At 32.8% G+C, this 26,123-nt stretch overlaps 2 protein-coding genes across 2 annotated transcripts; one reads left to right on the top strand and one right to left on the bottom strand.

The window, feature by feature from the left end:
* Nucleotides 1-644: 644 nt before the first annotated feature.
* Nucleotides 645-8,557, bottom strand: LOC107919057 (uncharacterized). Its single transcript, XM_041102031.1, has 3 exons — nucleotides 8,157-8,557; nucleotides 7,637-7,899; nucleotides 645-980 (listed from the first exon to the last, which is right to left on the bottom strand). Exons 1-3 carry the CDS (start codon nucleotides 8,287-8,289, stop codon nucleotides 645-647), a joined length of 732 nt encoding a protein of 243 aa, XP_040957965.1. The 5' UTR covers nucleotides 8,290-8,557.
* A 10,002-nt stretch (nucleotides 8,558-18,559) lies between these two features.
* LOC121222116 (CASP-like protein 4D1) lies at nucleotides 18,560-25,069 on the top strand. Its single transcript, XM_041102030.1, has 5 exons — nucleotides 18,560-18,745; nucleotides 19,473-19,608; nucleotides 21,203-21,403; nucleotides 24,631-24,741; nucleotides 24,887-25,069. Exons 1-5 carry the CDS (start codon nucleotides 18,561-18,563, stop codon nucleotides 25,067-25,069), a joined length of 816 nt encoding a protein of 271 aa, XP_040957964.1. The 5' UTR covers nucleotide 18,560.
* Nucleotides 25,070-26,123: the final 1,054 nt, after the last annotated feature.

Below are 26,123 nucleotides of genomic sequence, written 5' to 3'. Positions count from 1 at the left end.
TTGGATAGGAGCTATAGACCGTGGATGCTGCGGAATCTATTCATTGGTATCGATTGTGATATTAACCAGTTGTTGCATGCTCAATTTGCAATTATTCATCAACAAGGTAGTAGTATGGCTAATGATCTAGCAAAAGCAAGTATAAAGAGATCTTCAATATTTAAAGCCTGATGGAGATTATTGTGATTGTTTAAGTTGTTGTTGGCTGCTTCAAGTCGTGTGTTATTCGAAGTGTAAGATTATTATGGGTGTTTTGTAATCTTGTCGTCTTTGAAAGAGGTTGAACTTCTCCAACGTCTTTTAATATTTGCTATCTTTATATTGATAGAGAAAAAAAAACAATAATAATGAACAAATTTATATTTAAACCATCATTAAAAAAAATTCTAAAATTAAATTTATCTTACTTTATTTCATTCACTAATAATGTATGAAATTATATACCGTGAATACATTAAATACAAATCTATAATAAACTTTAAAAAATGAACTTTATAGTATAAAAAAATCTTATTGTTTGGCTAAAAGTGAACTTGTTTCCTTAGCTTCTTACGAAATTTTTGTCAGGAATAGTCTAAGCCTTAAGAAACTTTTTCATCTCTAAGTGTTATCTCCAATGACTAGAAAGAGTGCCAGCTATATACTTATTTGTTTCCAACACCAGGGCTCGGGCCGGAGTCGGTAAACCTATTTCCCGTTCCAGGGCTTGGACCGGAGTCGGTAAACTTATTACCCGTTCCAGGGCTTGGTCCGGAGTCAGTAAACTTATTTCCCGTTCCAGGGCTTGGACCGGAGTCGGTAAACTTATTTCCCGTTCCAGGGCTTGGTCCGGAGTCGGTAAACTTATTTCCCGTTCCAGGGCTTGGTCCGGAGTCCTTGATGCCACCAATAGTTCGGCTATCAATTAACTTATTTCCTACTCCAGGGCTCGGACCTTCGTCTATAAACTTGTTTCCTACACCAGGGCGCAGGCCGGAGTCCTTTAAACCTCCAAGAGCCAAACCATTACGTAACTTTTGTCCAAGAGAAGAAGGGCGCGTTTGAATGGACATGAAGCTAAGTGTGAGCCTTTAACCTTTCCCCACATATCTACATCTTTTGTGTCGGGAGGATTTATTCATTCTGAATGTGGAGTGTCCGGTAGCGGCATGGGAGGAATGTTGGAAAACGTTTATACCAACGCCATAGAAGCAACGGAAAGGAGGGCTTTGTTGGAGATCTGCCCTTATGAGCCTGGAAGCGAGCTAAACAATTGGACTGCTGAAGAAATCCCTGTAGTCTTTAGGGCTTATTCAGAGTAATGCTCAAAACATTCCTGTTGTTTGTTGGCCTAAAAACGATATGAAATCTTTTGTGAAATAGGCATTGGGCCTAAATATCATTATTTTAATGAAATACGTATCTACGTTCATCTCGATCAGTCACTTTTTTTTCCTTTCATATTTTTCATTTGGTTGATTGTCTTACAAATAATTCTTTCATTTGTAATTCTTTTGCACAAACATATTCATAAATTTATATTCTTGGTATATTCTTTGATATGCCCTCATAGGTCTTCAGATATCAATGACATGAGTGACGCTGCCTCAAAGACGGAGCCTATTTTTGAGCAAAAAGTGTGTTCAGAGGGATCCCACTACTTTGAAAATGACGAAGATTGTGATGCATCTCCGGACTTGTTAAGAATGGTGGAACAAGAGGATAAGCATATCCTACCTCATAGGGAATCGTTAGAAATAGTGAGCCTAGAGGATGGAAAGGAGGTGAAAATTGGAACTGAAATCACTGCAAAGACAAGACAAGACCTCATTAATTTGCTTCGAGAGTTCAAGGATGTTTTCGCATGGTCGTACCAAGATATGCCTGGGCTAAGTACTAACATTGTGGTGCATCGTCTGCCCATAAAAGAGGATTGTAAACCCGTTCAACAGAAGCTCAGGAGAATGAGACCTGACATTGTGTTGAAAATAAGAGAAGAAGTCAAAAGACAATTCGACGCTGGATTCTTACAAGAGGTCAAGTATTCGGATTGGGTAGCCAACATCGTCCCTGTTCCCAAAAAAGATGGAAAGGTACGAATGTGTGTGGATTATAGGGATTTGAACAAGGCTAGTCCAAAGGACAACTTTCCACTGCCTCACATTGATACTTTGGTAGATAACACGGCGGGCTATTCATTGTTTTCTTTCATGGACGGTTTCTCTGGATACAATCAAATAAAGATGCATCCTGGAGACATGCGAAAAACCACATTCATTACCTTATGGGGAACATTCTGTTACAAGGTAATGCCCTTCGGATTGAAGAATGCGGGAGCAACATATCAAAGAGCTATGGTGACTTTGTTTCACGACATGATGCACAAAGAGATCGAAGTCTATGTTGACGATATGATCGCGAAGTCTAGAACGGAAGAAGAGCATGTTCAGGTCTTGAAAAAGTTATTTTTGAGATTGAAGAAATTTCAGCTCAAGCTTAACCCGGCCAAATGCACGTTTGGAGCCAGATCAGGGAAGTTATTAGGCTTCATAGTTAGCAAAAAGGGGATCGAGGTTGACCCAGACAAAGTAAAGGCAATACGAGATTTACCTCCCCCGCGCACTCAGAAGGAGGTTCGAGGTTTCCTAGGGAGGCTGAATTACATTGCTCGGTTCATCTCACAACTGACAGAGAAATGTGATCCAGTATTCCGGCTCTTAAAGAAACATAATCCGGGTGAATGGGATGAAGAGTGTCAGAGGGCTTTCGATAAGATAAAGCAGTACTTGGGTAATACCCCAGTCTTATCACCTCTAAGTCCAGATAGGCCATTGATATTGTATCTAACAGTGTTGGAGAATTCCATGGGATGCGTATTGGGCCAACATGATGAGACAGGAAAGAAAGAAAGGGCAATATACTACCTCAGTAAGAAATTTACCGATTGCGAAATGAGGTACTCATCAATTGAGAAGTTGTGTTGCGCTCTAATCTGGGCAACCCGAAGACTGAGGCAGTATATGTTGTATCACACGACTTGGCTAATTTCAAAGTTAGATCCTTTAAAGTATATGATGGAATAGACTGCTTTGAACGGGAGAATGGCTAGATGGCAGATCTTGCTCTCAGAATTTGATATAGTATATGTCAGTCAGAAGGCCATAAAGGGAAGTGCAATAGCCGATTTCCTAGCTAGTAGAGCCTTGGAGGACTATGAATCTTTGAATTTCGATTTTCCAAACGAGGACTTGATGTATGCGGCGAATACTGAAGAAAATCCTCAAATGGATCGCGTATGGAAGTTAAATTTTGATGGAGCTTCAAATGCTACGGGTAATGGAGTTGGGGCAGTTTTGGTATCCCCAAGTGGAGATCATTATCCTGTTGCTAGCAAGTTGGACTTCGATTGTACAAATAACATGGCAGAATATGAAGCATGTATTATGGGCATTCGTGCAGCCATTGAACGGAACATCAAAGTACTGAGAGTATACGGGGATTCAGCGTTGGTGATATACCAACTCAAAGGGGAGTGGGAGACTAGGGATCCTAAGCTAATCGGTTATAGAAAACTAGTTCTTGAATTGGCTGAGGAGTTTGACGATATCACCTTCTATTACCTCCCACGGGAGGAAAACCAAATGGCTGATGCTTTAGCTACTCTAGCTTCGATGATTCAGGTGAATAGACTTGAGGCAATGAGGCCTGTTCAGATGAGTATCTCTGAGACCCCGGCTAATTGCTGCAATATTGAGGAGGAGGGAAAAGATGATTGTCCTTGGTATCAGAGTATCCTACAATATGTGAAGAATCGGGAATACCCTGATCAAGCGACAGAGAATGACAAAAGAACTCTGAGAAAGATAGCCATTGAATATGTCTTAGATGGAGAAGTGTTATATAAAAGAAGGAAGGATCAAGTACTGTTAAGATGTGTGGATGCTGTGGAAGCCAAGAAAATTTTGGAAGAAGTCCATGAGGGTATTTGTGGGACGCACGCCAGTGATTTCACGATAGCCAGACAGATCATGAGATTTGGGTACTATTGGCCCACCATGGAAGGAGATTGTATTGATTATGCCAGGAAGTGCCACAAATGCCAAATTTACGGAGACAAAATACACGCGCCCCCTTTACCTCTTCATGTCATGACCTCTCCTGGGCCGTTTTCCATGTGGGGTATGGATGTTATTGGGCCAATATCACCAAAGGCTTCTAATGGGCATCGCTTCATCTTCGTAGTAATTGATTACTTTACTAAGTGGGTGGAGGCTGCTTCATATGCAAATGTCACGAAAGCAGTAGTCAGCAAATTCTTGAAGAAGGAGATCATTTGTCGATATGGAATGCCTGAGAGGATCATATCCGACAATGCGATGAACTTGAATAATAGCACAATAGCTGAAGTTTGTAACAAATTTAAAATTAAGCATCATAACTCATCGCCGTATCGTCCCAAAATGAATGGTGCAGTGGAGGCGGCCAATAAGAACATTAAGAGGATTGTGGGGAAAATGACTGAAACCTACAAGGATTGGCATGAGAAATTATCATTTGCTCTCCTTGCCTATCGAACATCTGTTAGAACTTCTACTGGGGCAACGCCTTTTTCTCTGGTTTATAGAATGGAGGCAGTATTACCCATTGAAGTTGAAATCCCTTCTCTACGGGTGTTATCTGAGCTACAGTTGGATGAAGCCGATTGGATCCAATCTCGGTACGATCAGTTGAACCTAATAGAAGAAAAGAGGCTAAGAGCTATTCACCATGGGCAAATGTACCAGAAACGAATGATGCGAGCCTATAATAAAAAGGTTCGCCCCCGAGAATTTCGTGAAGGGGACTTGGTACTAAAAAAGATTCTTCCTATGCAAAAAGATTTTAGAGGAAAATGGATGCCAAATTGGGAAGGCCCTTATGTTGTAAAGAAGGCCTTTTCTGGTGGAGCTTTGATCCTATGCGAGATGGATGGCAAAAGTTTACCAAATCCTGTAAACGCAGACTCCGTCAAGAAATACTTCACTTGAAAAAAAAAAAAACTTTGGAGAGGCTAAGGTGAAAACCTGTAAAGGGCACTTTGAGACCAAAGAGGGCTTGAGTCGAAAACCCGGAAAAGGCGACTCAAGTATTGGGCAGGATTGGAACATCAAGATTTGAGCGGATCAAATTTTGATCGGGGGCATATGATTATCTTGCTTTACTTGAACCAATAAAAAAGGATATGCAACGTCTTGGAACATGGACAGAGTATTGCAGATCTCCTGAACACATGTCAAACTCAGAAGGGTCTTCGGAAAGTTTGTACAGAGAAACTCAAGCTGCGATAACTGGGGCACCTAGTTCTTATGTGTATTCTTGAAAATACATTCTTTTATTTTCTTTCTTTCTTCCTTTCTTTTGGTGAAAACGCACATTCTCAATCCACTTCTTTGTTACCTTGCTTTCGCCATCTTTGATGTTTTATTCGAGTTATGATCAGAACTAGCTTTATTCTTATCCATTGTTATGATCTTTTTGCAAACATGTTGCATAGGAATAATGATTAACGAACTAATAAAACTTTCAGGAAAGAAGTTTTGCACATTACTCTGGAAAATTTCTAAATAATATAGGGACCTGAATCATGACTATTGTTTAGAAAATACCAAGTTTAAAAGGTGAAATATCTAAGAAGGAAGAGTCTAAGTTAAAGACTATCCTTTCCGATTTTGTTGTCTAAACATTGATTGAACAAAATGACAAGCTGTCGTGTTACAAAGCTTAAATGAACAAGCAAGCAATGATCATCAGGCAATAGGAAGAGGTTACCTCGGAGAAGAGAGCCTTCACTTGCGCATAAGACTTTGGTACGACACCTTGAGAATGGTGTAGGAAACCAGAACGGTTCAGATCCTATATCCCCGAATTATGATAAAAGAGGACAGAGGAAAAGCCACATATTTCTACCCTTAGATTACTGTGAGAGAATGATGGTACAAATTTTGGCGTCCCAGTGGATATAACTTTGAGGTTTACAATAGGGACAGTCTGGCTAAATGTTTCTTCAGAAAAATCAGTCAAGCGAGAAGGCGTTGTAGCACATCAGTCACAAAACCTTGATAAACTTCGAGTAGTGACAACCTAAGCGAGATCATTCTCGGAAAAATAAAATTCTGCATTCATGCAAACACCATTCACATATGTCTAGTTAGGAGCATTTGTTTCATTTTGATCATGTCATCCTAATCATTAGGCATAATTAGGTTTATTATACAGGTCTTATCTCCCTGAGATTACAGTGGAACAGACCAAAGAATTTCAGATCTTATCTCCCTGAGGTTACAGTGGAGCAGATTGAAGCCAGAAATCTTATCTCCCTGAGATTACAGCGGAGCAGATCAAAGATAGTAATCCTATCTCCTTGAAATTACAATGGAGCGGATTAAAAGATCTTATCTCTCTGAAGTTACAGTAGAGAAGATCACATACAGGTCTCATCTGCCTGAGATTACAGTGGAACAGGCCAAAGAATTTCAGATCTTATCTCCCTAAGATTACAGCGGAGCAGATCAAGGATAGTAATCCTATCTCCTTGAGATTACAATGGAGCGGATTAAAGGATCTTATCTCTCTGAAGTTACAGTAGAGAAGATCACATCAGGTCTTATCTCCCTGAGATTACAGTGGAACAGACCAAAGAATTTTAGATCTTATCTCCCTGAGATTACAGCGGAGCAGATCGAAGACACTATCCTATCTCCCTGAAGTTACAGTGGAGCGGATTAAAATAAGAGATCTTATCTCCCTGAGATTACAGCGGAGCAGATCAAAGATAGTAATCCTATCTCCTTGAGATTACAATGGAGTGGATTAAAGGATCTTATCTCTCTGAAGTTACAGTGGAGAAGATCGCATCAGGTCTTATTTCCCTGAGGTTACAGTGGAGTAGACCGGAGAATTTCAGATCTTATCTCCCTGAGGTTACAGTGGAGCAGATTGAAGCCAGAGATATTATCTCCCTGAGATTACAGCGGAGCAGATCGAAGACACTATCCTATCTCCCTGAAGTTACAGTGGAGCGGATTAAAATAAAGGATCTTATCTCTCTGAGGTTACAGCAGAGTAGATCGCATCAAGTCTTATTTCCCTGAAGATGCAGTGGAATAGACTGAAAACAACAAGTCATGTCCCCCTAAAGTTGTAGCGGAGCGGACAGAAGATAGTGATCCTTATCATGTCTAATCTTATTCCCCTAAAGTTGTAGTGGAATAGATGGAAGCGAAGTCACAAACCTTGTCTCTCTGAAGTTGCAGTAAAGCAGGTTGGAGTCACGAAACTTATCCCCCTGAAGTTGTAGTGGGGCAAGTTGAAGATATGAGTCCGATCTCCCTGAAGTTGCAGTGGAGCGGGTCAAATGATGGACCTTACCCCCTGAAGTTACAACAGAATGGATCGAAGCCACAAGTCATATCTCTTCTTGAAAATGCAGAGGAGAGGATCGACGCAACAAGACAAAGTGGATTGAAATGAGGCTACTTGAAGAAGATGAGCACCAAAAAGTCAAGACTCGGCAAGACCGGGCAAAATTGGCCCTTTTGATGTCTTTGCTCTATTCTCGTTACACGAAAATGAGCAAAGAGGGGCAGCTGTAAAAGCCCATTTTTGCCCGGGCCCATACCAACAAATAACCCAAATAATTCAATCCCAATAAATCAAATCCCATAGCCCAAATACCACCAGCCCAATACTCAACTAGCCCAACATAAAAAAAAAAGAGAAACAGACAACAAGAAACCTTGGCTACCACACCCCACTTTCCTCTGACACTAGCACTATCTTTGGTCACCACCATGTCGGCTACCACGCCCCATGCTTCTGCCAACACCATCCCCGCATGCCTGGCACCTCCATACCTTGCAAGCAGCAATGAAGAGATAGAAACTAATAGAAAATGAAAGTGTAAAGGCTATAAAAGCCATGGAAACAAGTGTAAAAAGGGGGAGGGGGGATTTTAAGAGATTGAAAAAGAGACAAACACAAAAATCCCTCCGAACTTCGAATACAAAGGAAAAAATTAATAAAAAGGTTTGCATTTTTTTCTTTTTCTCTCTTCTTTCGAATTTTTTTTTCTTTGTTTTTTTTCCCTTCTTTCTATATACATATACATATATATATTATTAAAAAATAAAAAAGGTTACCTTTTGAACTTCCGGCCACCATGTGCGGTGGCCGGCGACGGTGGCGGCGCGACCAACGGCGGTGGCCCAGTGACCGGGATTTCACCGGAGAAGAAAAGGCTTGAGAGGATTTTAAGGGAGGGGAAGAGAGCATGGAAGCTTTTTTTGTTTTGTTTTTTTTTAGATTGGGGGTTGAAAATAAAACACAAAAAAATCTTTGTTTTTAAATAATGGTGTTGAAACGGCACTATTTTGTTTGGTGGGTGGGGTCTGTGCACTTTCCCTAAAAGGGAAATTTATGTGTTTAGTCCTCCTCCCTCGCAACCTCATTCAATTAACCCCCATTTTCTATCTTCTTTTGTTTTTTTAAGTTTGGCCTTCAGATCTTGTTTGGTTTTCGTTTTGATCCCTAATTAACTATCCAATATTTATACTTTTACATCCCAAATTTTCATTTGTTTTTAACCATGTCTTAAATCTATTTAATTCATTTATTAACCCTTTTTTAAATGTTTCATTTATATGTTATTTCAAATATTTTATATGTTGTTTATTTACATCATTATTGTAAATATTTTATATACATATTTTTGTACATTTCCTAATATTTTCTTTTATTGTAGATATTATTATTACTATTATATTACATTACTATTATTATTGTTATCTATTTATTTATATTTATATTTAAAATTTCGGTACATATATATACTTATATATTTTTATATATTTTACAACTTATGTACATACCTATATATTTATATACATATTTTCATTTTCATAAATATATACACGTACACATTTTTCTCTAATATACATATGTATATATATATACTCATATACATTTCTTACTATATCTTATAATTTATATATATACACGTACATATTCTCTATTTATTTTAAATATTTTTTTATATTTCATATTTTCTACATGCATATATATATACTTATCTATTTACATATTTTAATTCATATACCTATACATGTATACATATTTACATATATTTTTATATTTAATAATCTCACAATACGTATACATACATAGATTTTTCATATTTTCATAATTTTGTGTACATTCATGTATATACGTTCTTTACATCTATTCATTATTTATTTATTTATCTTCATTTTCATTATTATTTATATTTAATAATCTTATTTCCGTTGCTATTATTCGTGTTGTTTTTATGCCATCATATTCATTATTGTTTTGCTATGCATATTAACACCATACATCAAAAAGAAATTTTTTAATTAAGGAAATATTTTGCGTTTGGAAAATTCGAGAAAACGTGCCCTAACGTGCTGGGTTTCGGTTTCTCGTTCGACCAAATAGCCGAGTATCTTTTTTAAACTTTCAAAATAAGGTAATATTTCGTATTTAGAAAATTCGAGAAAATCGTGCCCTAACTTACTGAGCTTCGATTCTTCTCGCGTTGATCTTAAATAACCGAACATCCTTTTGAAATTAAAATAAATGAGGTTTAAACAAAAAATAAAGGCAAGCTTACTCTCGAAAATACGATGTGTTATATCCTAACTTACTGGATGTAACATCTTGTTACTTCGAGATAAGGAGGCATTTTCCATTTTGATTTATTCGAGTATTTTTAAAATAACACGATATAAGGAGGGATCATATTTTTAAAATTCTTTTCGAGTTTTTAATTTTCGACATTAAGACACTAACTAATTAACTAGGTACCAATTTTGGGCGTATCGAGGGTGCTAATCCTTCCTCGTGCGTAACCGACTCCTGAACTCATTTTTCTAAATTTCGTAGACCAAAATCGTTGTTTTAATAAAATTAAATCATTTATTAAAAACAACCACTTTTTGAGGTGACCCGATCACACCTCATCAAAAAAAGGATTGGTGGCGACTCCCGTTTTCATTCTTTTTTTCAAAATCCTAGTTGACCCCGTTTTCAGTCAAAAAAATGGTGTCAACAGTAAGTGTACAATATGTAACAGGGAAAGGAAGATGGATGTTTCTCATGGTTAAAAAACTCGGAATAGTGGTTGAATCAATCCAACCATGAATTGGATCATTAGTTTGATCTCAATTAAATAAATTATTAAAAATTCATAAAAATAAGAATAAATTATTTAAAAATTATAAAATTAGTTCAACTGTCGATACAATAAATTCTAAGTAGTTTGATAAAGTATATCAACTAATTTCTTGTTCAACTCATCTAATCTGATTCTAATTTCTATACAAATATATCATTTTATTATTGTAGAAACAATATTTTGTATGCTCAAATAAAAAGAAATCAACAAAATCCTCTTGCCCAATTTAATTTCTCAAATTTCAAGGCCCACAAAATCACTCCTCTATTGGACTTGTCTAAGTTTCGGGTTAATGCTGATTTGGGCTGATATTTTATTTGTAAATCTTGCTTTACAAAATTGAAACCATTGAATTTTGGGTCCATTTCTTCTTTAAGCCCCTCCTTAATAGATTTGTAGCTTGAATTTCAAATTCTTGGATCATTTGGTCCGTCACTTTTATATTTATATTCACAGCAATTCCCTCTAAAATACTTCTATTTGTTTATTATACTATAGAGAGGTGAATCTTAGATTCGAGACATAATTAATAATATTTATATTGGACAGCAATTCTCTCTAAATTGAATAATTGCTATTAGACCCCCTAAAATTTTCTAATTTAATCTTAGTCCCTAACACAAAATATTTAGCTTCATCCCTGTCTACACATCTTATTGAAACTAGCATTTAAAAATTCAATTGACAACTAAGTCGATAGAAATACCTAATTGATATGATAGTAATACTTGAGAACTTAATAAAAATATTTTAAAATTTGAGAACCAATTTAAAATCTAAACCATAGTTTGCGGATGTTTAGCACAATTAACTTTAAATGTTATGATAGCACGTTAATATAAGCGAAGACATACTCTAATATAAATATATAAGTAGTTATTTTACATGCAGAACTTTACAACAGTTGAGACGAATGTTGATACAGAGGGAAAATTTTATCCCCCCTTGGCATGGGCTTCAATTGTGTATGTCTGATATCCCTTACATATGCAATGGATGCAATCAGCTAGGGTTGGGACTATGTTACCGAAGTTCCGTTACGCACTACAGGTTCGACCTTCCTGCTGAATGTTGCCGGCCTCACCTTCTCGAACCTTTTTTCCACCCATGTTGTCCGAGCTGCAATTTCATTTTTCACTGGTCGCCTCCGTCTCGACTGTATTATAACGGAACAACATTGTGCCAAGCATGTGGAAGTAATGTAAATGGTTATACTTACTATTGCAATAGACATGGACATTATTTGCACCCAGTTTGTGCAAATCTGCCATTGATTTTCCCTAATTATTTCGGAGTTGAATTCAAGCTTTACGAAGAGGCTCCAACGAAATGTCTAATATGTTACTGTCGGGTTATCTCGAGTTCTGTCAAGGGCTGGTCCTATTTTTCTTCTTCTGGTCAGTAATCTTTCATACGAAATGCGTGGCGAATTTGATTCATAATAACTGGAGATCGAGATCGAACACGACGGGAAATCGAACGGTGGTAGCTTTACGGAATAATGGTGAAATTGCGAGGACGAAGTATGGTAGGATTAGGCCTTTGTTGAAATATCTCAAGCTTTCTATTACGCTCGGATTCAGTTTCTTTCATTTCGGGCCTTTTACGATTTCTCTAAATGCCTCCGATGGAGATTCAAACAAGGCATATATATATATATATATACAAGAAATCACAACCAAGCATTTAGTTCACTGAATATAAGATTATTTATTTTATAATAGAATTATTAAAATATAAAATTACTTATAACTTTTCATGTATGCAGCATTACCATTTTTGGTTCATTTAACTATAATATAATTTTATTGTTTAATATAAAGAATATAAATTTATCTAAAAGCATATTTTACTAGAGTGTGAGTTTCCTCTTAGAAGTTACTTTTTTACTTTTTTTTCTTTTCATTAAACATTATTTGATTCATGTCTTTAGTAGAAAAGTATTGCAAGACAAGAGGGTGTTGTTGAGCATCCACCCATAAATATATGAGTGTTTGGTGCATTAATGAAGCACATTACACTTTCAAATTGAGATTTGAGTTCAAACTTTAAAAATGACATTGTTAAGAAGATCAATTAATCTTCCTAAATCAAAGTCTCACAAACATAAATGTAATCTTCAAACTGCCTAAACAATTTATATGTATTCTTATATTTTACGTTTTCCGCAACTATCTCAACATTTGGAACAATACCATTAATAATTAACTTGACCTTTCAAAAATATATAAATCTTCCGTACATAATACAGAGAAAATTCAAATAATAAAAAAACCACTTGAAGCTCTAAAAAAGATTGAGGTGTATAGATGAATTGTCAGCCCGAATTAACCATATTGGGGAGTGCATAAGATGAGAAAACAGATAAAATGGCAGCATATATAAATGCAAAGAGAAGCAAACTAGCCGATGCATAAGCTTTATCAAGATAGTCATCAAGGTCATCCACATTTGTCGCGTCAGCAAGTGACTTCGGATCTTTGGTTGCACCAAACCCAGCTGCCGAACCAGTGGCTAATAAATACGATATTTCCTGCACCAAAATTAATAGGAATATAACATTAAAAATATAATACGAATTACTATGATGTCAAAATTTATATAAATACAAAATATATTGTTATTAGTATTATATATATGGATTAACTGTGAAACTCTTACATGAGATTTATGCATGCAATTAGAAAGGTTCCTCCAAATTTTCATTGGTAAAAATCATGGTTATTGGAATCATATATACCAACCAATATGTATCAAGAAAATAAAAGTTAAACTATAAGTGTGATACTAGATTATGGCACACTCAGTGAAAAAATAATTGGAACAAATATATTTGTTAAAATTTGTTATAAAAATTAAATAAGGCTTTGGTTGAAATGGTGATATTAAATATTTAAATTTAATTGTATTGTGGGTTCAAATCTTAGTTATTTTATTAATTTTATATAAAAATACAAAAAAATACACTTATAATATACAGTATAACCTATTGTGCATATAAAAGGATATTTTAGTAAATTTTAAGTAAAGGTACGAAAAAAAATAACAATAAATATGCCTGTGTTGTACCCGACTCAACTAGGGATTTAAATTTAAGTAAAGAAATGAAAAAAAAATAACAATAAATATGCCTGTGTTGTACCCGGGGCGAATTACATTTTGATCAAATAATAAAATTACAATTTTAATCTTTCTCAAAAAAATAATAATTAAATTTAAACTATTGTAACACAAAATTTTCAGCTTTAATCCTCAAATTCTAATATTTATTTCACCCAAAACAAAATTTTTGAATTCACCCTACAATCTCGATAAGAATTCTATTGAAATATAGAATTAATACTTTCAAAGTTTTAATATCATAGGATGATTAAGACTTAATTGCAATTTAATCCACATAAAAATTGAAAGACGTAAAAAAGAATTAAAAAAATAAAAATATATTAGTTGGGGAATGATTAAATTGTACCTTATCCCCATAGAAATCAACAAGAAAGGCACGATCCCCAAATTACCAATCTACTAAATAACCTTTACAATTCCACACGTGGTATAGAATTTTAGGTCCATTTTTTAGTTTTAGGTCTAGTTTAACTCAAAAAATGGATTTAAATTTTTGTCTAAATTGACCGAATAAAAATGCTAAAATTTGAGTACGGCATAGTTTATTTGTATTAATTTTTTATATTATTATTTTTATATAAAAAATTTAAACAATATAATACATCACATATACATCAACATTAAATAAATGTTTCCCAATTAGGGGTGTGCATAATTCGGGTAAAACCGAAAAAATTCGGTTAACCGACCGAATTCGGTTAATCGGTCGGTTAACCGAATTTTTTCGGTCGGGAGTCGGTTAATTTTTTTATGATTTTTCGGTTAACGGTTAATTCGGTTCGAAACCGGTCGGTTAACCGAAAAAATTAATAAATAAAATTATCCAACCCAACCCAAACTCAATTACCCAACCCAATAAAACTAAAACTAAAGTTTACCCAATTACCCAATCCAATAAAACTAAAACTAAAAGACAACCCAATTTACTAAAGTCTAAAACCCAATTTACTTTAATAATTTATAAATTTTTTAAATTTTAAAAATAAAAAATAAAAAAAATTCGGGTATTTTTCGGTAATTCGGTTAATTCGGTTAATTCGGGTAATTCGGGTAATTCAGGTAATTTTTAACCAAAAATAAAAAATATATAATTTTCGGTTAATTCGGTTAACCGACCTTATTAACCGAAAAAATTTCGGTTCGGTTAAATTTTTTTTAAAAAAAATCGGTTCGGTTAACGGTTAAAATTTTTGGAAGGTCGGTTAATTCGGTTATAGTAATTTCGGGTCGGTTAACCGGTCGGTTAACCGAATGAACACACCTAACTTTTGGGTCATCCAACCCAGCAAATGGTGAGCCCATTTCGTCTAAGTAAACCATTTATAAAATAGGCTTGGGCAATTTGAGCAAACAAATTTAATTTCAGTACTAAAGGTCAAATTTACCCACTAAAACTATTGAATCTATTTATTTAATTTTATGTATATTTTTTATAATGTTATTAATTAGTTTAAATAATTAATATTATTAATTTTTAATTAAAATATTTTGTGGATATATATAATTTGAATATTCTAATGGTACGTTTGGTTCACTATAATGGAATAGAGCTGTAATAAAATAGAGTTGTAATTAGTAATTTAATTGTTTAATTGAATGAAATGAAATAGAGCTGCAATAGTATTCTTATGTTTGGTTGAGCGAAATAGAACTTTAATAGCATAAGGAAAAAAGTTGAAATGACCAGAGTACCCATAGCAAAATTTTTTTAGATAGATGATTATTGTTATTAAATTTTAATAGGACTATTATATATATTTAATAATAAATAATAAATAATTTAATCATATTTTAATACAAAAATTATTAAATATAATTTAATATAAATATAAATATAAAACTTAATAATATTTTTAATATAATTATTTTTATATTAAATTATATTAAAATATTTCAAATATTTTAATTTCTGAGTCCAAGTTTTAAAGGATTAATTTGGAAATTAATTTTGTTTTATTATTCAAGGTTGCATGAAATATCCATTGTTTGGTGGTTATTATGGGAAGACAAGTAATAAGGAAGTAATGGCTATTCCATTGAATGAGTATTATGTTCAACCAAACAAATGAATGGTTTACCATTCAATGAATAAGGGGAGAATGCTATTCCATTCCCCCAACCAAACATGGTGTAAGAGTTTTAAAGACTGAGTAAGATTTTTTTTTATCTCTTTTAAGTTTGGTCAAATTTAAATTTTGACCTTTAAACTATGTTGAAACTTAAGATTTAATCTCTATAGTTTAATTCTTGAATAATTTGATCCTCTACTTTTATAATATAATTAGTTAGTCTTAATAGTTAATATTGTTGACTATTTCAATCAAAATGTTGATGTCATTTTCTCTTACAAATTGTAGAAGTTGTAAATATGGTTAGATAGTTATTAAGCTTGTTTAGTAAATTGTTAGTAGAATGGTGTATATAAGTCAACTATTATAAGCTTATTGAATTGAATCAAGTAAGAAATTCTTTTACTTTTGAATCGATTGTTCTCCAATTTCAATCGATTGTTTTCTTTAGTTACTCGATCGATTGTTTCTTGTTTTAATTGATTGTTTTGATATCTAGTGATATCTCAACATGGTATCAGAGCTACTGTTCACGATGGTGATAGCAGCAGAGGCTGCCGATTGATTAATCGTCTTGCTTTGTGGTTTTTCTTTGCTTTAGTTTGCTTCTGCTTTCTTGCTTTTTGTTTCAAGTTTTCCTTGTTTCTTTTCTGTTGTGTTGTGTGTTTCTTGGATTTCTCTATTGTAATGGAAGAGGTGGAGAGTCAGTCACCATGGACTTCAATAATCCAATGTATTTGCATCTTTCAGACGCACCAGGCAATCAGTTGGTTTCGCATCATTTAATGGGTCATGAAAATTATGTCATTTGGAGTCGATCAATACGAGTTGCTTTGTTGGCCAGGAATAAGCTTGATTTTATTGATAGATATTGCTCAAGAGAGTCAGTGAAATCTATCTTTCAGTCATAATGGGATCGATGTAATGCGATTGTTCTTTCATGGATCTTGAGAAGTGTTAATATCAATCAGCCCGCTAGAATTGTGTTTGCAACCAATGTTGCCCAAGTATGGAAAGACCTTAAGGAACGTTACGATAAGGTCAACCAATGTTGATTGACTTAACTCTAGACTTCAAATTCACTAAATGCAAGTCCAATACTTCAATGGCAAATCAAGTTGGATCCACCAAATTGTCAACTAAAGTTTCTCTTGCAACAAGTTCTATGCCTTTAGCTCTGGTATTCACTCAAGTAGTACTGAAATTCTTTTACTCTTGAATTGATTGTTTTCCTATTTCAATCGATTATTTTTTGTTTTAATCGATTGTTTCAATATCTGGTGATATTTCAACACAAACGCTATTCCAACAACAAGAATATTTTATCATGGCAATTCTGAATGCTTTTTTATTAAAAAAAATTATATTACATAACTATTAAGTGAACATTTTTTTAATGTAAAAAATGTCACACAAGAGAATTTAACAGAAGAGTTTTAGCAATGATAACAACTTTATCTTAATTTTTATATCTGAAAAGGAGGTGACAATATTCTCGAAAATAAAAGTAGAAGACTAATTCCAAATGTATAAAATGTATAAAAACTTAGAGCATTTTTAACAATCAAATTTTTACTCTGTAATTTAATATAAACAAATAATTAATCTAACACCAAACATGAGATGAAAACCACACTAATTTATGTTAAAATTATATTTAAATTATTTTATATCAACAGAATTTAATAATTTGTGTTATATAATATCTTTATATCATATAATTATACCTTGTCTAACAGCGGGAGATCGATAAGGACTTGGCCGGCCAAAACCAGCTAAGTAGCCAGTCGTTAAAAATTAAATGAATTTGTCATCTTAATTTATTTATTAATTTAAGTTTCACCTTTCAATTTATGGGTTTTATTTATCTTCAACTTAACCCATACGTCTGGGTTTTTATAAGAATAATATAATTTTTGTTATCTTGAAACTAAAATTCCAATACTAAAAGTTGGAATTTTTTTTATATTATAGCATAAAAGGATTTATGTTAACATCCTCAACCTAAAACTTTATATATACCTCTAATATTTATATTCAAACACTTTATTAAATTAGTATCACCTTTAATTAGATTACTAACTTAGTTATTAAATTACAAAAATATTATTTCTAAAGATCAAACAATTGTTCAACAATTTTAAAATATAAGTTCATTACTACTCTATCTATATTCATTATTAAATGAAATTTTAACATAAAATATTTTATTTCACCCATATCGTGAATGTAACAAAATTTACTATACGTAGACATAATAAATTTATTCATATTTATATATAACAAATTAATGATCAAATTTTCTATCAAAATTAATTTTAAATGAATCTCTCTTTCTCTCTCACAGACATATATCAAAATTAATTAAAATATATAATGACAGTAAATATATATATAAATGATAAATATTAATTAAAATAATTGTTTTTAAAATAAAAAATGATATTAATAAGCTTAAAAAAGCTTGTATTAGTCATTTACAACTACGTGCAAGTTTGAACAAATTTAATGCTAAGATTTCAGGCCAAGTTTGAGCAATTATGTATGGTATTGATATTACGTACGGATTTGACTTGGATCAGCTAGTCCAACCTATGAACACATTTAGTGTAAACCCAAAAACCATTCTTTCAATATTAATCTAGATGTAAAAGTACCATGGAGGCCTGTGTATTAGGAGTTAGATTGCATCTTGCCTCCTTAACTCACAAAATTCACAAATTAGTCCTTATACGTTAAATCAAAGAGCAAACTAGTATTTTTTGTTAAAAATTTCATCCATTTCTACTATTAAAAACTAGTGTAGTTGACAAAATAACCAAACAGTTACATGTACGTCATTTTGACATACATAGACCAGTTTTTAACAATAGAAATAGATGAGATTTTTAATAGAATGACCAGATTGCTCTTTGATCTAACGTATATGGATATGGACCAATTTGTTATTTTTTGAGCAGAGAGAGCAAAAGTTAATCCGAATCCTAATACAAAAGCCTCAATGATTCTTTTACCTAAAATTGTTTAAAAATCATTGGTTACATAGTTTAACAAATACGACACTCGTTAGAAACAAAAAAGAGACAACATTTTCCAAGTAAAAGGAGGCTTTATATTGTTTGTAAAATATCAAATTACCAAAAGATAAAAGCATAAAGATGGCACCTCCACCAACTTCAACAATTTCCCCAATTATTATTACTCTTGTTTTGAAGATTTTAATGTTGGTTTTGCTTTTAGCATCGCTAGTTGTTCTTGCCACTGATACTGCAACTCTATCACTTAGCTTTTACACCACCTTCGTAGAGTCCAAAATTCATTTCGATGATGTCTATACTTACCGGTAAGTCCCTAATTATATACACATATTAGTTTCTTTCTTTGTTTTTGAAATTATTTGCTGCATCAAATGAGTTCTCAACAAGTATATATAAAGAAAATAGGATTCAAATTTATTGGCAATGGATAGTTTACTCAAGGTCGAAGTTTTTTTAGGGCTAAAATATAATTTCACCATTTTATTAACTTACAATTTTATCATTTTTGAAGGAACTAAACTATAATTTTATATTTTTGGGGCCAATCATTCCTGATGATACCGATCATTAAAATTAGCCCCTCTATAATTAAATGGATCAAATTAATACATGTATTTTTAAGAAAGAATCAAATAAAGTCAAACTGGAACATATTTAACATTAACTGTTTAAAAATTATAGGATTTTTTTTTTATTTAGAGATCAATTCTGAACAAAATATTTTATCTATAGAACCATAAAAAGCTTTCAAAACATAACTCTGTTAAACAATAAATGATTTTTTTAAGCAATAAATGTTAATTCTATTGAAATTTGATTTTATTTGACTCTTTTGAATGATAAATGGGCTAAATTGATCAATTTAATAGTAGAAGGAATAATTTGATTCAATCCTTAAGGGCGTTCTAGGTATATTTATATAAATAGAGAGAGAGAGGTGTACCAAAATTTTTTAAATTAAATTATTTATATTTTAGAGGGACCAAAATTTAAAATTTTCTATATAATTAATAGAGTTTACATATATTGCAGATACGTGCTTGCGTCGATTATAATGGGACTCGTATACTCAGTGTTGCAAACCGCTCTCTCTTTATACCATATTGCTACTGGAAAAAGATTGATAATTGGAGATGGTGCCTTTCTCGTTGATTTCTATGGGGACAAGGTACAATTTAATCATTCCCCAACTAATATATTTTGTATTTTTTTTCATCAATTCATTTTTACCTCTTTCAATTTTTACGTGGATTAAATTGCAACTAAGTCTTAATCATCCTAAAATATTAAAACTTTGAAATTATTAATTTTATATTTCAAAAGGATTTTAAATTTCTACCGAGACTGTCCGTAGGGGCAAATTCAAAAATTTTGTTTTGGGTGAAAAAAGTTTTTTTGTTAAATTTTGAGGACTAAAGCTGAAAATTGTGTTTAAAAATTTAAATTTAATTATTATTTTTTTTGATAAAGACTAAAAATATAATTTTATCATTTGATCAAAATGTAATTCGTGTGTCGAATACCACCAGGGCATGTTTATCGTTATTTTTAATTTTATTCATATCTATACTTAAATTTAAATCTCTAATTGAGTTAGTGTCACGTGCGAACTGAACATCCACTCAATTAAAAATTTACTAAAATATCTTTCCATATACACAATAGGTTATACTATTATGAGTGGATTTTTTTTGTATTTTTATATAAAATTAATAATAAAAGTCATTATGATGAGATTTGAATCTTAATCATTTAATTTTACTATTTCAATCAAAGCCTTATTTAATTTATATATCAAATTTTAACAAATACATTTGTTCCATATATTTTTCACCCACATAGGTGGTGTGCCATAATTTAGTAAAATATCGATGATTATTTGGTAAACTAGTAGTGTAGTTTTTTTATTCCGCTGGTACCTTTAAAAAATCGACATGTGTTTTTTTTTAAAATATATATTTTTAATAATTTATTATATCCTATAGCACACTTGTCAACCCTCTTATCCTACTAGTAATGTGCCAAACATTTTTCCATAAAATATATATTATATGTACATGCAAATATACTTCAATTACAAACATATAAATATGTTTACATGCAAATATAAATTTTAAATCTATTAATTAAGTTCAACAACTTAATTTAATTATTATATTTTGTTTTTTAGTGTAATTAAAAAGATAAAAAAGATAATAAAAGTACTAAAAATTGGTTAATAAAAATAAATCCCTTGTATCAATTTATATGGATTATTAGCACATACGGCATCGAGGTATCGAGGATGATGCTAGAAAAAAAATTTAGACTAAAATTAAGTTATAAATTTTGATAAAAATTCAAATATAATTTATTAATGTATTAATTAATATTTTTATAATTTTTTAAAGAATTAAATTAAATTTTTATCATTTTTAAAAATTTAAGTACAATTTCCTCCCACTGCCCTTGACCAGTATAGACCAATATTGTTACAATGGATCGAAGCATATCAAAATTTTACTGAAAAACCTTAAATTACGTCTAATTGATTAAAAGCCGAAACGACAATATATATGATTCCGGTAACCATTTTTATCGATAGAAATTTAAAGGAATCTTTCTAAGTGCACGCATAAATCCCATGTAAGAGTTTCACAGGTAATATATATATATAATACTAGTAAGAATATCCTTTATATTCATATAAAATTTGACATCATAATAATTGGTATTACTTGTTCAATCGTATTGGTGTTATATTCATATTAATTTTGGTGCAGGTAATATCGTATGTATTAGCCACTGGTTCGGCAGCTGGGTTTGGTGCAACCAAAGACCTAAAGGCACTTGCTGACGTGACAAATGTGGATGACCTTGATGACTATTTTGATAAAGCTTATGCATCGGCTAGTTTGCTTCTCTTTGCATTTATATGTGCTGCCATTTTATCTGTTTTCTCATCTTATGCACTCCCCAAAATGGTTAATTCAAGTAACACTCAAAACCCGGCCTAGACGTTATGGTCGAATTTTGAATGTTACATTAATAAGTTGAAACTTTGATAATTTATTTTCAAAGCACATCTTATATCGAAATTGAAAATCGAAGATTTTATAGAAACTCATCTCAACTCTTTGGAAGGAGAATTTGTCAAATTTATATGTGAAACTTTGAAACATTTACTTATAAAACTCGATTTTATAAAACCATCACGCTATCGACTTTATTTACTTGTTTTGAAAAATGCATAATACTGATTTAATCTTTGAAACAAAAAAAATTCTTAGAATTGTTTAACTTCGAAAATTGGTTGTTTAACTTAAATTATCAGAAATCATGTCAATTTTTAGAATACTGATTAAAATACTTAACAAATCCCAAAAATCAAAATTAAAGTCCGAAAAATAGTCCAATAATCCATAAAATCTAAAATAAGAATTTCTTAAAGAGTTTAACACAGAAAAACCTAACCGAGCTCCCGAGCGTCACCAAATCCTAAGTTTGAGGATTACCTAAAAAATATTAAATGAACAGAGCGAGCTATAAAGCTCAGTGTGTGCCTTGGCCCACAAGCTAAAATCACAACAGAATCATGCTTAGATGCATACATCAGAGCAGACATATCAGATATTACACATGCTTAGCATGACATAATCAAACAGAAAAATCCTACCCCCATCTGCTACACACCAAATTTGTCCAACCAATCACACCAAATAAGGCTACAATAACCCATCCATCCATCACACCATAATGTGGTCGTATGCCACTAAGATAATATGTAGCTGTGTTGCCATAATCACACTTCTTCCATCGCATCCATATATCCCACCCCAAATGCACATGCAAAGTCATACTAAAAGATCATGCATATGTATCATAGCATGCGACACCTACTCAAAAACAAACCAGATACATATTTTTCATACATATGAGATAATACAACAAATCATACGAATAATCTTACTCAGAGTCTAACATCCTTAATGAGTGCATGTAAATCAGATTTTAGAATACTCATACTCAACCGCACAAGGCCCAACAAATTGCACAAAATGGGCCCACTCGCTTGTCTGACCCACACACCATACTTTTCAAACCGTGTGGCTCATACAGCTAACCACATGCCCGTGTGGTTCACACAACCCAACACGCAGCCAATCACACAGTTGTGTGACACACATGGTCTAGCACACGGCCAAACAAACGGCAGTATGGCATCGTCTGCTAATTTTATTTTCTCACGAAATTGCCATATTCCATTCGAGGTAACTTAAAGCACATTATAGTGCCACTCCACCTAGACCTATAACGATAGACCACTGGTCCACTTACCTCTAACCCTCTTATAGAGACTTGACGTGTAGCACCTTTGGACTAAAGCTAATAATGTGTAACACTCAATGCCTAGGGATAAGTATAAGTCCTGACTCCCTCTCCTCCTTTCAAAATGGTCAATTCAGGCTGACTATTCATTTATATACCTTAATCTTTTTTAGATCTTCAAGTGGTTTTTTTCTTTTCTCTATATTATGTATGGACGATTTATGATTTTGAAAGGTCTAGATGATTATTAATTATTAATGGCATTGTTTCAGATGTTGAGACAGAAGCGTAAAACATAAAATATAAGAATACATATAAATTTTCACTAAATCAGATAATGTTAGATGCATGATAAGCTGTAAAAGTAACATATTTTAATCTCATTCTTAATGCATTTTTTGATGATTAATTATGTAAATTAATGAATTTGATGCTCCTAATCCTTTAATTTCATGCTTCTATACTTATGAGAGCTTTTGGGAGCGAAATGAGTAAAAAACGAGCCAAAATTGGACAAATAGAGTTGTTTCCAAGTTCTACACGGCTTAGGCATTTCCACACGGGCTGGCCAGAAGCCCATGTGCCAGCTCGTATCGATTTTGCAACTTGCTTCCCAAATACGCGGAAAAACCTAATTTTTAGGCTTTCGGAGCATTGTAAATTCTATAAATACCAATTAGAAAAAGACCTAAGGGGGAAAGCAGAGAAGATCGAAGAAAACACTCGAAGAACGCCATCGAAATCAACTCAGAAGTGGATCTCCCTGAAGATCGAATATCTCCATTTAATTTCTTTCGAAGTTTTATTGTGGTTATCCTAACTTTGAGATGTTTCTATTTAGAATAATGAACTAAATTCCTTAGATACATAGGGAAGAGGAAACCTATAATGAATATTATTATTTGATTTCTGATTTACATGACAAATACTTGATTCTTGTTTTGAATTATGTATGCTTATTTCTTTTTTTAATATTTCCAGAATATTAATTTCTGTTTAATATGCTTATTTCAGTTGAGCAAAAGTCTCTGTTTAAGAGTATATTTAGCATAACTGAGTGGAGTTACATGTAATCCTAAAAATAGGATGACATAAATCTACCTGATTAGAGTAAAATCTAATAGGGGAATCTATAAATCGTGTTAATGTGACAATAGGAGTTTTAATTAGAAAGAGATCTCAATTAATCAACCTAAAGTCAGTTGTTCTTACTTTTGAAAGAGATATTAACATAATTTAGAGATTTCTACGGATCAAGACACAAGTGAATAAATCGTTTAATTCAGTTTCATAATAATATGTGAAGTATAGGTGGATTCTTTCCTGGGTATTGTCTATCTCATTGGTTATCTTTGATTATTTTCCTATTTCATTCTCTGCTATGTTACTAGATAAATTAGATTAGTAAATTTAGATTAAAAAGAATCACTCTAATTTGTCGGCTAAATAATAGAAAAATGGTAATTACTAGTACTTTTAGTCCTCGTGGATACGATATTCCATACTCACCATAACTATACTATTGTTCGATAGGCGCGCTTGCCTTTTTCATAATTATAGTTAGTTTAGTGACCGTCAAGTTTTTGGCGTCGTTTCTGAGGACTAAAATATTAGGAACACTTGATTTTTATTAATTTAGCCATTTATTTTTATTGCATTTTATTTTTTATTTTAGTTTAATTTTTATTTTCTAATTTTTCTTTTGTTTGCTTCTAGTATGTTCTTTTAGTTTATGGCTAGAAGAAACTTGTCGGAACCATTATTATTTGATAGTGAAATTAAAAGTACAGCTTGCAGAAACCGTAGAGAAGTAAGGCAAAGTTGACAAAATATAGTAGACGAACAAGACATTATTATTACTGAGGAGATGGGTGATAACCAGAATAATCAGCTACCTCCTATAGTTGCTGCAACTTTGGCAAATCCAAATCCTGTTCCTCGTACTATATACGATTATTCCAAGCCCACTTTAACTAGGGCTGAATCAAGTGTTGTGAGACCCACTATTGCTGCGAATAATTTTGAACTGAAGCCAAACACTATTCAGATGATAACAGTTTGTTCAGTTCGATGGTTTGGAATATGAAGATCCAAATACTCATTTGGCTAATTTTCTGGAAGTCTATGATACTTTCAAGATAAATGGAGTTTCTGAAGATGCCGTTCGCCAACGATTATTTCCTTTCTCGTTGAGGAACAAAGCTAAACAGTGGTTGAATTCTTTACCACGAGGTTTCATCACTACATGGGATCAAATGACTGAGAAATTCCTATTGAAGTACTCCCCACCGGATAAGATAACTATGTTGAGGACTTATTGAGACGATCCTTTTACCATGGGTTACCTTTATGGTTACAAGTTCAAACCTTCTACAACGTTTTGAATCCCTCAACTAGACAGTTGATCGATGCAGCAGCCGGTGGTACATTTAATAATAAAACACCCGAAGTGGCTTATGGATTTATAGAGGAGATGGCACTGAATAATTATTAGTGGCAAGTCATGAGGACAAAGTCGATAAAAGCAGTAAGTGTTTTTAATTTGGATGCAGTCACCATGTTATCAAATTAGATAGAACAATTAAATAATAAAATTGATGGTTTACATGTCTCTATGCAGGTACATCCGGTGATGCAATACGATACGAATGGAGGAGGAATGAACAATCCAGAATGTTTACCCTACGGTCCTAGCACAGAGAATGAACAAATCAATTTATGGGTAATAATTCTAGGCCTCAAAATAGCCCTTATAGTAACACCTATAATGTAGGTTGGAGGAACCATCCCAATTTCTCTTGAGATGGTCAAGGAAATCAAAGAGCACAACCCCCTCCAAGCTTCTAACAACAACCTTACTAGCAAGAGAAGAAGCCAAACCTTGAGGAGATGTTAACGAAGTTTATCTCGGTGTCAGAAACTCGTATTCAAAATACTGAAGCAACACTTAAAAATCAACAAGCATCAATTCAAGGGCTCGAGAACCAAATAGGCCAACTTGCTAAGTTAATCTCAGAACGACCACATGGTAGTTTGCCGAGCAATACTGGAACTAACCTAAGGAAGCAACTTCATACAATTACTGTTCGAGCTGAAGAAGGGTTAGTTGAATCTGAATCAAAACTGAGGCAAGAAAGTGTGGTAAGTAACAATAAGGCTAACGTAAGCCAAAATGAGCAAAACCCAGATGGGAAGGAATATGAACCTCGAGTGCCATATCCTAACACGATGAAAAGAGACCACATGAACAAACAATTTGGTAAATTTCTTAAACTTTAGAAAAAATTACATATTAACTTACTGTTTATTGAAGCTCTTTCGCAGATGCCCAATTCTATTGAATTTTTAAAGGAGTTTTTGGCAAACAAGATAAGG

Source organism: Gossypium hirsutum, chromosome D10 (genome assembly GCF_007990345.1).
Source record: "Gossypium hirsutum isolate 1008001.06 chromosome D10, Gossypium_hirsutum_v2.1, whole genome shotgun sequence".
Taxonomy (NCBI): domain Eukaryota; kingdom Viridiplantae; phylum Streptophyta; class Magnoliopsida; order Malvales; family Malvaceae; genus Gossypium; species Gossypium hirsutum.
The sequence above is the reverse complement of the archived record's forward strand: the minus strand, read 5'-3'. Positions and strand labels throughout refer to the sequence as shown.

What these genes read in the sequence shown, in the direction of transcription:
- LOC107919057 (XM_041102031.1), bottom strand. Translation starts at nt 8,289, where the DNA reads ATGCTCTCTTCCCCTCCCTTAAAATCCTCTCAAGCCTTTTCTTCTCCG. An exon ending in GGTGGCCGGAAGTTCAAAAG is followed by an intron (nt 7,900 to 8,156) that starts GTAACCTTTTTT and finishes ATTTTCTATTAG; the next exon opens with TTTCTATCTCTTCATTGCTG. An exon ending in ATTATTTGGGTTATTTGTTG is followed by an intron (nt 981 to 7,636) that starts GTATGGGCCCGG and finishes GGAGGTTTAAAG; the next exon opens with GACTCCGGCCTGCGCCCTGG.
- LOC121222116 (XM_041102030.1), top strand. Translation starts at nt 18,561, where the DNA reads ATGGCACCTCCACCAACTTCAACAATTTCCCCAATTATTATTACTCTT. An exon ending in TTGATTTCTATGGGGACAAG is followed by an intron (nt 19,609 to 21,202) that starts GTACAATTTAAT and finishes ATTTTGGTGCAG; the next exon opens with GTAATATCGTATGTATTAGC. An exon ending in CTAGGGCTGAATCAAGTGTT is followed by an intron (nt 24,742 to 24,886) that starts GTGAGACCCACT and finishes GATACTTTCAAG; the next exon opens with ATAAATGGAGTTTCTGAAGA.